General features: G+C 38.7%; 1 protein-coding gene across 1 annotated transcript in view; it reads left to right on the forward strand.

The window, feature by feature from the left end:
• The window catches only part of slc35f6 (solute carrier family 35 member F6), a 159,215-nt gene that overhangs the window by 56,730 nt on the left and 89,872 nt on the right, over positions 1 to 12,613 (forward strand). The window contains exon 2 of the mRNA XM_028797343.2: positions 7,057 to 7,129. Coding sequence (XP_028653176.1) covers positions 7,057 to 7,129 — 73 coding nt within the window. The remainder of the gene's footprint in view (positions 1 to 7,056; positions 7,130 to 12,613) is intronic.

Below are 12,613 nucleotides of genomic sequence, written 5' to 3' on the forward strand. Positions count from 1 at the left end.
AGTTATTCTGAAAGAACAGTATGTCAAGAGTGCTTTGGAGGTGAAAAGAGTGTCAGGCAGAGTAATGATTATGAAGCTGGAAATTGGAGGTGTGATAATGAATGTTGTTAGTGCATATACCCCGCAAGTTGGGTGTGCAATGGGTGAGAAAGAAGATTTTTGGAGTGATTTGGATGAAGTGATGAACAGTGTACCCAAGGGACAGAAAGTGGTGATTGGAGCGGATTTCAATGGGCATGTTGGTGAAGGGAACAGTGGAGACCAGGAGGTGATGGGTAGGTATGGTGTCATGGAGAGGAATGAAGATGGTCAGAGGATAGTGGATTTTGCCAAAAGGATGGACATGGCTGTGGTGAATACATATTTTAAGAAGAGGGAGGAACATATGGTTACGTACAAGAGTGGAGGAAGATGCACACAGGTAGATTACATCCTATGCAGAAGAGTTGATCTGAAGGAGATTGAAGACTGGAAAGTGGTGGCAGGGGAAAGTGTAGTTAAGCAGCATAGGATGGTGGTCTGTAGGATGACATTGGAGATCAAGAAGAGGAAGAAAGTGAGGGCAGAGCCAAGGAACAAATGGTGAAAAAGGAAGGCTGCAAGGTTGAGTTTAGGGAGAAGGTGAGACAGGCACTGGGTGGTAGTGAAGAGTTACCAGATAGTTGGGAAACTACAGCAGATGTAGTAAGGGTAACAGAAAGAAGAGTGCTTGGTGTGACATCTAGACAGAGGAAGGAGGAAAAGAAAACTTGGTGGTGGAATGGGGAAGTACAGGAGAGTATACAGAGGAAGAGGATGGCAAAGAAGAAGTGGGATAGTCAGAGAGATGCAGAAAGTAGACAAGAGTACAAGGAGATAAGGCGCAAGGTGAAGAGAGAGGTGGCAAATGCTAAAGAAAAGGCGTATGATGAGTTATATGAGAGGTTGGACACTAAGGAGGGAGAAAAGGACATGTACCGATTGGCTAGACAGAGGGACCGAGCTGGGAAAGATGTGCAGCAGGTTAGGGTGTTAAAGGATGAAGATGGAAACGTACTCACAAGGAATGAGAGTGTGTTCAGCAGATGGAAAGAGTACTTTGAGAGGCTGATGAATGAAGAGAACGAGATAGTGAATCAGGAAGTGCAATGGATTAGCAAGGAGGAAGTAAGGACAGCTATGAAGAGGATGAAAAATGGAAAGGCCGTTGGTCCAGATGACATACCTATGGAAGCATGGAGATGTTTAGGAGAGATGGCAGTGGAGTTTTTAACCAGATTGTTTAATGGAATCTTGGAAAGTGAGAGGATGCCTGAGGAGTGGAGAAGAAGTGTACTGGTGCCGATATTTAAGAATAAGGGGGATGTGCAGGACTGCAGTAACTACAGGGGAATAAAACTGATGAGCCACAGCATGAAGTTATGAGAAAAAGTAGTGGAAACTAGGTTAAGAAGTGAGGTGATGATTAGTGAGCAGCAGTATGGTTTCATGCCAAGAAAGAGCACTACAGATGCAATGTTTGCTCTGAGGATGTTGATGGAGAAGTTTAGAGAACGCCAGAAAGGAGTTGCATTGTGTCTTTGTGGACCTGGAGAAAGCATATGACAGGGTGCCTCGAGAGGAGCTGTGGTATTGTATGAGGAAGTTGGGAGTGGCAGAGAAGTACGTAAGAGTTGTACTGGATATGTACGAGGGAAGTGTGACAGTGGTGAGGTCTGCGGTAGGAGTGACGGATGCATTCAAGTTGGAGGTGGGATTACATCAGGGATCAGCTCTGAGCCCTTTCTTATTTGCAATGGTGATGGACAGGTTGACAGAGGAGATTTGACCGGAGTCCCTGTGGACTATGATGTTTGTTGATGACATTGTGATCTGTAGCAATAGTAGGGAGCAGGTTGAAGAGACCCTAGAGAGGTGGAGATATGCTCTAGAGAGGAGAGGAATGAAGGTCAGTAGAAACAAGACAGAGTACATGTGTGTAAATGAGAGGGAGGTCAGTGGAATGGTGGGGATGCAGGGAGTAGAGTTGACGAAGGTGGATGAGTTTAAATACTTGGGATCAGCAGTACAGAGAAATGGGGATTGTGGAAGAGAGGTGAAAAAGAGAGTGCAGGCAGGGTGGAATGAGTGGAGAAGAGTGTCATGAGTAATTTGTGAAAGACGGGTATCAGCAAGAGTGAAAGGGAAGGTCTACAGGACGGTAGTGAGACCAGCTATGTTATACGGGTTGGAGACGGTGGCACTGACCAGAAAGCAGGAGACAGAGCTGGAGGTGGCAGAGTTAAAGATGCTAAGATTTGCACTGGGTGTGACGAGGATGGATAGGATTAGCAATGAGTACATTAGAGGGTCAGCTCAAGTTGGACGGTTGGGAGACAAAGTCATAGAGGTGAGATTGCGTTGGTTTGGACCTGTGCAGAGGAGAGATGCTGGATATATTGGGAGAAGGATGCTAAGGATAGAGCTGCCAGGGAAGAGGAAAAGAGGAAGGCCTAAGCGATGGTTTATCGATCTGGTGAGAGAGGACATGCAGGTGATGGGTGTAACAGAGCAAGATGCAGAGGACAGAAAGAGAAGATGATCCGCTGTGGCATTCCCTAACGGGAGCAACCGAAACAAGAAGATCTTTTTTCTGCTGCTGGTAAGAAAATGGAAGTGAATAATTTTAATATGTGCACATGTTAAGATAAATCGGGCAGTTTCCATAACCGCTCCCCAGCTTTGTAATATTGAGGGAACTAATAAACCACCCCTGACCCCTCCTGCACACCACAAGATAAATTATTGCCATTCCTATGACTGTTTATTAATTGAGACATTTAGTAAGCCTAAGGTAAACTTTTATAATTTTTCTTTTTATTAAGTAAGACATTTACTAGGCTTGCCTATAGGGAGGAAGGGTAATGCTAAGGGCATAGTTTTCTATATCTTTTATATTGTATTTCTTCACTCAAAGAGACAACAAAATCCAGCTTAACCCAGTAAGGAACTGTGTTGGACTGTGTTGCAGTCAGAGAGGAAAGTTTCCCTTAAATAGGCAACATAAGCCCAGTCTCTAGATCAGGGGTGTCCAACTCCAGTCCTGGTGGGCCGCAGTGGCTGCAGGTTTTCATTCTAACCATTTTCCTAATCAGCGAGCAGTTTTCACTACTAATTAACTCCTTTTTCCTTCATTATAATAGCCCTGGTTTTAAGGATTCAGCCCTCTGAATTGATTTGTTTCTTTATTAAGTGGCAGCCAAACAGAAATGAGATGTGAAACGAGCCAACAGATGACCAGCTAAATTGGAATATCAAACTCCAGCCAATTTCACTCCAACCAGTTTCTTAATGAGAAGCCTGTTCTTACTGTAAATTAAATAATTTATTAAATATCATGACTTGTTGCTACTCTCATTCTGCGACAGAAGGCAGTTGATTTTCTATTTTTTCTAAGACCACCGTCAAGATGTTTTGGTGACCTGAGCAGACCAACAGACTGAGTGTTATAATATGTTTTGTTATTAAGTTTAATGTCATTGTTCTCTGTGCCCACTGTTATGGAGTCATTCATACAGGCAGACCAAGTATGGTACACAGGGGCTCAGCATCAGCATTTAGAATTGCCGAGCCAAGCACAGGACTAGAGAGCCAAAGACAACTGGAGAATTGAATAGTCAGCCTAAAGACAGACTAGTATATTTCTGTCTTCTGTCAGCACACTATCCTCTTTCCTTGTTGGGAGAATGAGAACTGTATGTAGACATTGTGCTATTCCTGTATTTTTGAAGGTGGGGTTTGAGTCATTTCCTGTCCTTGTTTGGATCCAGGGAAAGAGCCTGAACATGGAGTAACCCGAATATAAGGATGAACCTACGGCCAACACTTTGAAGCTGCCGGGCGGAAGATTATGTCTTCCGTCCGGTGAAAATCCTTTCAGCGTGGCGACGAAAGATGACAGACTGCGTTGGTCAAGACCTCCACATTGCTTAATAGAGTTTGTCATAAGCTTCCCGTCTGTAATACCGCGTGAACCCGTCAGTAAAGAGCTAGATTATCCTTTGTACATCTCGTGTAATCTTGTAACCATCATATAGCATGATGGGTGGGGATAATACCTTTTTTATTTATAATTATTTAAATTCAGGTTAATTAAAACGCCGCAATTCAAAAGAACACATTTCCAGAGAGCTAATCCCTCTTAAGGAAACACTGAGACTTTCTTTATTTTCAGGTTAGCTGGTGATTCTGAATTGGCCCTAGTGTGTGCTTGGTGTTTGGGTGTGTTTGTGTGTGTCCTGCGGTGGGTTGGCACCCTGCCCAGGATTGGTTCACTGCCTTGTGCCCTGTGTTGGCTGGGATTGGCTCCAGCAGATCCCCGCGACCCTGTGTTCGGATTCAGCGGGTTGGAAAATGGATGGATGGATGGATGGATGGTCATGTGGCGGCTTGTTTTGTGTCTCATTATTGTTTGGCTGCCAAGGGGTCTGAGTCACGTCAATTAAAACTAAGGCAAAACAAGTTAATCAGCAGCAAAAGCGGCTTACTAATTAAGAAGATGGTTAAAATGAAAACCTGCAGCCACTGCGGCCCAACAGGACCAGAGTTGGACACCCCTGCTCTAGACGTTGGCCATGTGTTGCCACTTATTGGTCACCAGGTACTTTAATTCTGTCTCTCTCTGGTAGTGTAGGCCAGGCTTGCATTGATACTTGCTTTGCTGAATGCTCTCAAGCATAATGGGGAACTTCCTCTCCTTCCAAAGCTCTGTTGCTCAAAGTTATTTTAGTTTGCCTGGAAACATTAGTCTAGATGGCTTAGTTTACCACCTTGGTAGCCTGTACATCCTCACTTGCTTGCAAAAGCTATTATTTTATATTTGGCTGACTATCTTATTCAGGGTAACGTAGAAGCTCGTAATTCATTACAGTTATTTATATTTGTTTTTCACAGCTGGAATACTGACTGAATTAATGACTTTTCACAGGAAAAACTGAACTGGCAGCTTTAGGGTTTAAAGTCTAATTCTTTATCTATTACATCACACTATCTTTGTATCCTTTCTTTGTGATGGTGATATACAGTATCTTCTTTTTGTCTCTTTTGTGGATTTTATCTGCCTGACTGTATCCTGCATTTTGATAGCCTGTTGGTACCACAATATGCACACAATTCATGGGATTTTATGTTTTATTCTGTGATGCTTTTTATTGATTATTTTGTTCTTCCCTTTAACTATATTCCATTTAAAAAGGTGTGAAGCATTATGGAGCCTGCACGCTTTTGGACTCCTAATTATTTATTTAAAACCGTGCTTTGCCAAAAAAACTCTCAACACACACTTTAAGTTCATCTCAGTCTCTAATCTTAGTATGTCTGTAATTATCACAAATGTAAACACCAAGCTTTCCCTTTCTTGTCTCCTGTCCTGATTTGCTCGCTCTCAAATAATCCTGGCCTCTTCTTCCTCAAGTGAACCTTTTCCTCATCTTCAGCAACAACAGGTGAAGACATTGGATGATTTAGTTAATCTAGTGTTGTGTACACAGAAGGGGCTTGCAAAGCTGCCGAGGAGTTCAGATATTCCTGGAAAGGGTGAAAAAGAAAAAGACTTTACCTGCCAGAGTGGTCAAAATAGGTGTTGTTTTTGGACAACACTGAAAGAACCCATCATTTCACAACCAATTCCATATTTAGGCTTAAGGTGGTAACATTTAAACAATGTTCTTTAGTTCCGTTTAGCAAAGAGGCTTTTTTCCCCAATGCCGCAGTCCTCTTAGAGACCTATCAAGCCTACACTGAGTTGATTCAGGTGTATGTTGTGATTGAGGCGTGAATCTATTAACTTGGTTTTAGAGAAGTATAGTTTTAATTGTAATGGTTGAACTGTTGGCTGTTTATTTCTTAAAACACAATATGTTATTACAATTTTTAGAGTGTTTTCTGTTTTATCCCATAATTTATAAATGTTTTATTCTACTGGCAAGATTGTAGTTTGATATTATAATGGAATATTTTTGTTTATTTTAATGCCGAGCAGTTGCAATGGTCTTTGTAGATTTCTTTAAATTTCTTAAATGATTCAGTTTAAATTGGTGATTTACGAACTCATAAATTTAATATGAAATTAGTCATAAGAGGTACATTGAAGTTTGAGATTTTCTAAGGTAGTATTTTGCATATACAGTAAGTAAAGAATATTGTGTAAACTGTTACTTGAGGTATACTGGAAAGTACAAACATTTTTTAATTTTTTTTTGCACAGTAATCTTTCCGTGGACGTGCTCTACATGTGCAACATCTTTTTTGTAACATGGTGACCATTGACCAAAGCTGTTAAGAGATGGTATATTGATACAGCAGCTTCTTTTAAGTTTTCTAGTGTTATTAATAATCATTTGCAACTTTTTATTCTATTACTTCAAGAAAAATACACTACCAGGTGGATGGGCACTGCTAATACTACTGTCAGAGACAATGAATTTTAGGACTGGGCCTTTGTTTTTTTGTTTTTTTGGAGTGTCTGCTCTTTTAAGTCTCCATTTTTGTATATGCATTCAGACAGTGTTGGCGATTTTAACATGCTGTACTTCATTGTGAATAGTCTCTAATCTGGTGATTGGAACTGACACCAGTGTTATTGAGTCGGGTATGGCTGACACATTTCCATTCAGTGCTTACAACCAATTTTGATATTTGGTTGTAGTGAGCTGTGTGTGGAGTTTGTATATTTTCCAGTTTCTTTCGAAAAGTTTATAGTTATGTTGATTGACAAACAAGTCCGGAATGGAAGTGAGTAATTTTTTTGCAATGTTGGATACTGCATTGCTTCTTATGCCAAAAAGGTAGACCTCTGATCATTGCAATACTATAGTACAGCAGCGAAAATGTAATAAGCACAGAATCTGTTTTCTGAAAGTTTGCTTGTTGCATTGCTCAGAATGTTTAATATTAAAATCACTTTCATTATAGCATTCTGTGTTCACTGTATAATTTCTTTTGATACAAATCTGCAAATAATTCTGTATCGTTACTGTATTATAGTTTAATTTTAGCAGATGCTTAACATCAACTTATCTGCTTTTTTTTTTTGTAAAGATGGGCTGATAACTTTTCTGCCAAAGGATGTAAGGAAACCCCAGAACATGAGTTTTCACATCCCTTCCTCCAGGTAAGTATCTTGTTATATTTATCTAGTCTTAATCAGACTGATGTGTGTAATCATGATTGATCTTTAACAGCAACTGTAAAAATATATACAACTGAAGAGCCCTGCTAGTTGCTGTAAGAAAATTGTTCTCTGTATAGGAGGCTGTGTCTTTTCATTAAATGCTTTCATATCTATCTGGGCAGCAAAAAATGGTGAGAACTGCATGTATTCATTCCGGAATATTTTAATACTACTACAAGATTATCATAAGCAAGCAAATTAAAAATCCAGTAACTTGTCTGTTTCAATAATGCCTCCAATCTAGTGAAGAAATACTTATCTTGGTTTAGGAATTCCAAAATTAACAAAAGTTAACCGTAAGAGATATTTTGATGTTGCATCTGTGAGGCTACAGAATTTTAAGAGCATTTTCTCAATATTGGATGTTTTCATAACTTCAGGATTATCCACTTGTTTTTCTATTAAAACTTGTCTAAATTGAATAAGAGATGGCAGGTTTATATTATGAAGCAAATATAGTGAGAAGAGTAGACATCTAAGTGGAGCCTCAAGATAAATTGTGCAAGAAAGATAGCTCAAGTCACATCAACAAACTGAGTCTGAAGTTTTGAACAACTACAACCAAGCACAATGTAAATTGAATCTGACTACGTAAACTGTATGACTCGAGGGAATAATTAGCTAGAGCCAGAATGAAGTCTTAGTACAGTGTCATAATACAAGGCCTGACAGATACACAGACATAAATAAGACCAGAAAAATAAATGGAAATGCCAGATTCATCTCTAAATTGGCAGAAACCTAGAGTGACCCTTCCGAGAAAGTGAGAGAAGGTTATGTCTTTAATCTTTTGCTTCCTGAAAAAAGAGAAGCACTGTTTGAAAAGAGCGTTAGTTGTAGAGAGATAGAAATTTGTACTATTATTAGTATTGGGTGAATTGTATTTCAAGAGTTTATCGAAAATATAAAATGCACAAGTACAATAATATATCTAAGACCATTAGTTATCCTTTTAATAAAATACAAAATCTGTTAAAATGATTGTCAATATTAAAATCAAAATGTTTAACCACTGATGTTGGCAAAATAATTTGGTTTATTAAATTTCGTCCTATTCTGGTGTTTTAAATTATTGTACTTTGTTATAAATACCAAATTCAACATGCAAGGAGTGTGCAGATGAAAGTTGCTCAAACATCAGTACCAAAAATATTACATATTTAGAAAAATAATTTTAAATACCATTTTTAATTATCCATCTGTTATCTTCAGTAATGGTTTATGTAGAGCTAACATCCCCTAATTTGGTCACTCCATGTAGAGTTGTAAAATTTAATTCATCAGTGATCATAGCAGTCATCCCCTCTCACTGATATTTCAGTACTTGATATAGGAGTGCTTGATTTTTGTCTACAGTAATCCCTCGCTACTTCGCGGTTCACTTTTCGTGGATTCACGACTTCGCGGGTTTTTAAATACAAGTGATTGCCCGCCTATCGCTGAAGTTATGTTCCAGACCCATCAGCAACAGGAGAAAATCCGCGATATAGAAAGACCATATAAATAAACATTTTTATAGTTTAAGCCTTAAAATACCCATCCCACATGCTTTTAAACACATGTAAACTTATAAAACACACTTTGTTAACACATATGATATGTGGATGTCGGGCTAAGGATATGAGTAACATCTCACTATTATAAAACATTTTAACTTCACGCAAGACAAGACAGTGAGACAGGATGGTGATGTACAGGCTTAAAATTATTGACACGCAGAGCGACAAGCAGCACAAAGCCAGCACAAAGTCCACTTCTCCTTAGCGTTCATTCAGCTCCCCACCCCCTTGACAATGCGAAGTGGCAGGAGCGTACTGCGCCTCCGGGGAGGGGGGTTTGAGCGAACGTGCGTTCAGCTCTCACACACCCACACACACACACACACACACACTCCTCGCGCAGAGCGACAAGCAGGCATTTTGGCAGAAGCAGCACAAAGTCCATTTCTGCTCAGCGTGAGTTCAGCTGCCCCCCTTCACAAAGCGAGTGCAGACACATTGACGTCTGATCGCTGCGTGCAGTGTGCAGTGTTGGTCTGAGGTGTTTAAGAATGTAGAAAGTGTTTAAGAGCATAGGAAGTGTTTATAAGAGCGTGGGAAAGGTTAACAAGAGAGTGAGAAAGGTTTATAAGAGTGTGGGAAGGATTTATAAAGCCTTAAAATATGTATAAATAATAAAATAAATATAGCTCGCTACTTCGCGGATTTTCACCTATCGCGGTGGGCTCTGGAACGTAACCCCCGCGATAGGTGAGGGATTACTGTATATGGTTTCAACCGATTTGATAAATAGCTTTATAGTATGATTATATGATAGAATTAGTAAACTATGGCCTCAGTAAGAGAGGATGTTTATGTAACTGTAAATAATATCTTACTAAGAAACTTAATATTGTGACAATAATGTTTTTTTGAGAGTCAGTTCCTATTTATTTCATTTTTCAGCTTTATTACTATTTAGGACAAACTCTTGCATAAACCCATGACAGTTATGAAAACATAAATTATGAATATCATTATACAAGGGTAATTAAAATATCAAAGGCAATTTGTAGTACTAGGGTGTTGTACCGTGTTAGCCATTATGAATGTAGAGAAAAGCCAAGCAGCAGTAACCTCAACAGAAAGAAGCTGACGCAATACAACCTTCGTAGATACATCATTTCTAAAACTGTTTTGGACCATTAAAGGATTGGGAAAAAGTGACTAACCTATGGTCACAAAGCACTGAATAATGGAGACTGAAGAGACAGAGTTAAGGGATAACCGTAAGAGTTAACAAATTTATTTTTGGTTGAAAAATCATCCTTAAAATAAAGTTTTTAAAAGAGTACTCCTCTCAAAAATGACTTTGGGCATTGTCCAACATTGGTCACTATTGGGTCTCATTCTATTAGAATCTTTATTATATACTTTCTCAATGAAAAAATGACTTAAGTAACATATAAAAAATGCATTTTGAGTGAAGTATAACACAAAATGTGGTTTTTTTGCTCTGTTTATCACTTCATTTAAATGCAGAGATTAATTTTTAGTAGTAATAGTAGGTAATGGTGAATAATTGAATGAGGCTTTGTATTTGTGTGCCTCACATATTATAGCACGAAAAGTTATGCCAGTACTCTTCACATCCTGGCAATTTAAACTAACAATTTGATATTAAAAGAGAGAAATGTTTTATGTATTGATGCAAGGTATAGATCGAAAATTGTAATGTGTATTTTCTGTATATATTTCTTCTACAGCTAGAACATATGAACATAAACCTCTAGTATCTAGTTAACCTAAGGGCCAATTTTCAATGTGCTTAGTCTTCATATATCTTAGAATGAAAATATATTAATGCTTACATCCATCAAGATTAAGCACCAGTCAGGAATCAAACAAGGTTGGAAGCCAGGCCATCACAGGCAACACTTACACACATCACTACACTCACACATATGGAACAATGTTGGAGTTGTCAGTTAATATAACACTTTTGGATTTAAGTGGAGTACCCAGAGAAAACCAAAGAAAGACACCCAGAGACTCTTCACAAAAAGTGCCTGAGCATGAGTTCAGTCTCTGTCTATGCTTATTTACTATTTTTGGAGCACCTAAGGTTTTACGTTTTTGCTTTTTGACAATCTTAGCAGTATCTTCAAATCCCATTATTTATTCGTTTGCTAAAGCTTAGTGTAAATATAATCTAAGTTAGTTTATCTTTCAGGCATTGGAACAAATCTCATGAACAATCACTGGCACAGTGTTACATCTTTGCTTTTTTGCTTGAGTCATTAGAGTCAGTGGAACATTATTAAAATGGCTAGGTAGGGGCCTGAATGTCCAGGCATAGTTAGGGACAAATGTAACCTGTCTAGAGTGAAATTTCTATTTTTTTTCTTCTTTTCTTATTGGTCTTAACACTTGTATATGTTTAGAAGAGTTACTGCTATAAATGTTTAAATGAGTTTTACATAATTTTTAAATTTAGAATCATCCTACCTCTGAGAAATGTAATCGTATTTATCTAGTTTCTATCTATAGGTCTTAACTTGGTTATTGAACAGCCTGCCATAAGAACAAATAATTTAATAATTTCCTAAGACAATGGGCCTTGGTTAAAGTGTACTTCGTTAATCAGATATATCAGAAGTACTACATGACTTTTCTACCTATGATATTATTATTTTTTTACCAAAGGGTAATATTATTAATTAATTGGAGCACCTTACACTTGAATAAGGTAAATATAATTAGAGTAAAACAATAGTGCCAAAGATTAATTTTGGTTTTTCCTAGTGAATGATCTTGACTTTTGTTGATGGTCGCAACATGACACTATTATTTTGAATTGAAGCAAGCAATTAGTAGGACTGAACCTTTTAATAGGGGTGCATGCTTACTACAAAATTTATAATTGATAATTATTGCCTTTGACAATACAAGGATAAATGCACCTTGTCTTGCCAAAATACAGTATATGCATTGGCAAGACAAGGTGCATTTTTCATTGTAATAGGAAAAGCAGGAATTGATCTGCTGCAGGAATGTTTTACTCATAGCCAATTGAATCTAGCATATTCTAGAGGAGGAGGAGAAGCAGGAGGGGTGGGAGCATACACTGATGTAGCATGTTGACACACCCACCACACGACAAAGAAGGAACTAATGATATTAGCCCCTGGATAAAAAAAAAAAAAAAAAAAAAAATCATGTACAGAAATGTACTCAATTAGTTACATAGTACATCTGATACATATGCTTAACTGATTGCACTATAACCGAGACCCAATGCTTTCGAAAAATTTCTTGGCACATCCAGGTATCACAGCTAATACACAAACAGTATACATATATATAATATATAGTGGGGTTTGTGAACTCTTTTGGGACCCACAGAATGGGACGACACACCAAAGCATGATTGCCGCGTCTGTGGAGGGCTGTTTGTCCGTTGCCACGGAAGCAACTATGAGCCGATTGCAGTCGTGCTATAAGCACCTGTTGTCGATTGGTGATGCAAAGAACATTATAAATGCAGGGAACAGTATAACTTGGCCACTGACCTGGTCCCGACCCTGAATGTTTGCTGTGACTATGTATTGGAGAGTGTGGTAGATCCCGCTATAAATAACAACAACAACATCTATACTAATAAAAGGCAAAGCCCTCACTGACTCACTCACTCATCACTAATTCTCCAACTTCCCGTGTAGGTGGAAGGCTGAAATTTGGCAGGCTCATTCCTTACAGCTTACTTACAAAAGTTAGGCAGGTTTCATTTCGAAATTCAAAGCGTAACGGTCATAACTGGAACCTCTTTTTTGTCCATATACTGTAATGGACTGCAGCTCGCTGGCCGTGGGAGGCGGGGTTGCGTATCGCGTCATCACGCCTCCCACGTAATCACGTGAACTGACTGTGAACGCAGTACGTAGAA

This window comes from Erpetoichthys calabaricus, chromosome 3, assembly GCF_900747795.2.
Source record: "Erpetoichthys calabaricus chromosome 3, fErpCal1.3, whole genome shotgun sequence".
Classification (NCBI taxonomy): domain Eukaryota; kingdom Metazoa; phylum Chordata; class Cladistia; order Polypteriformes; family Polypteridae; genus Erpetoichthys; species Erpetoichthys calabaricus.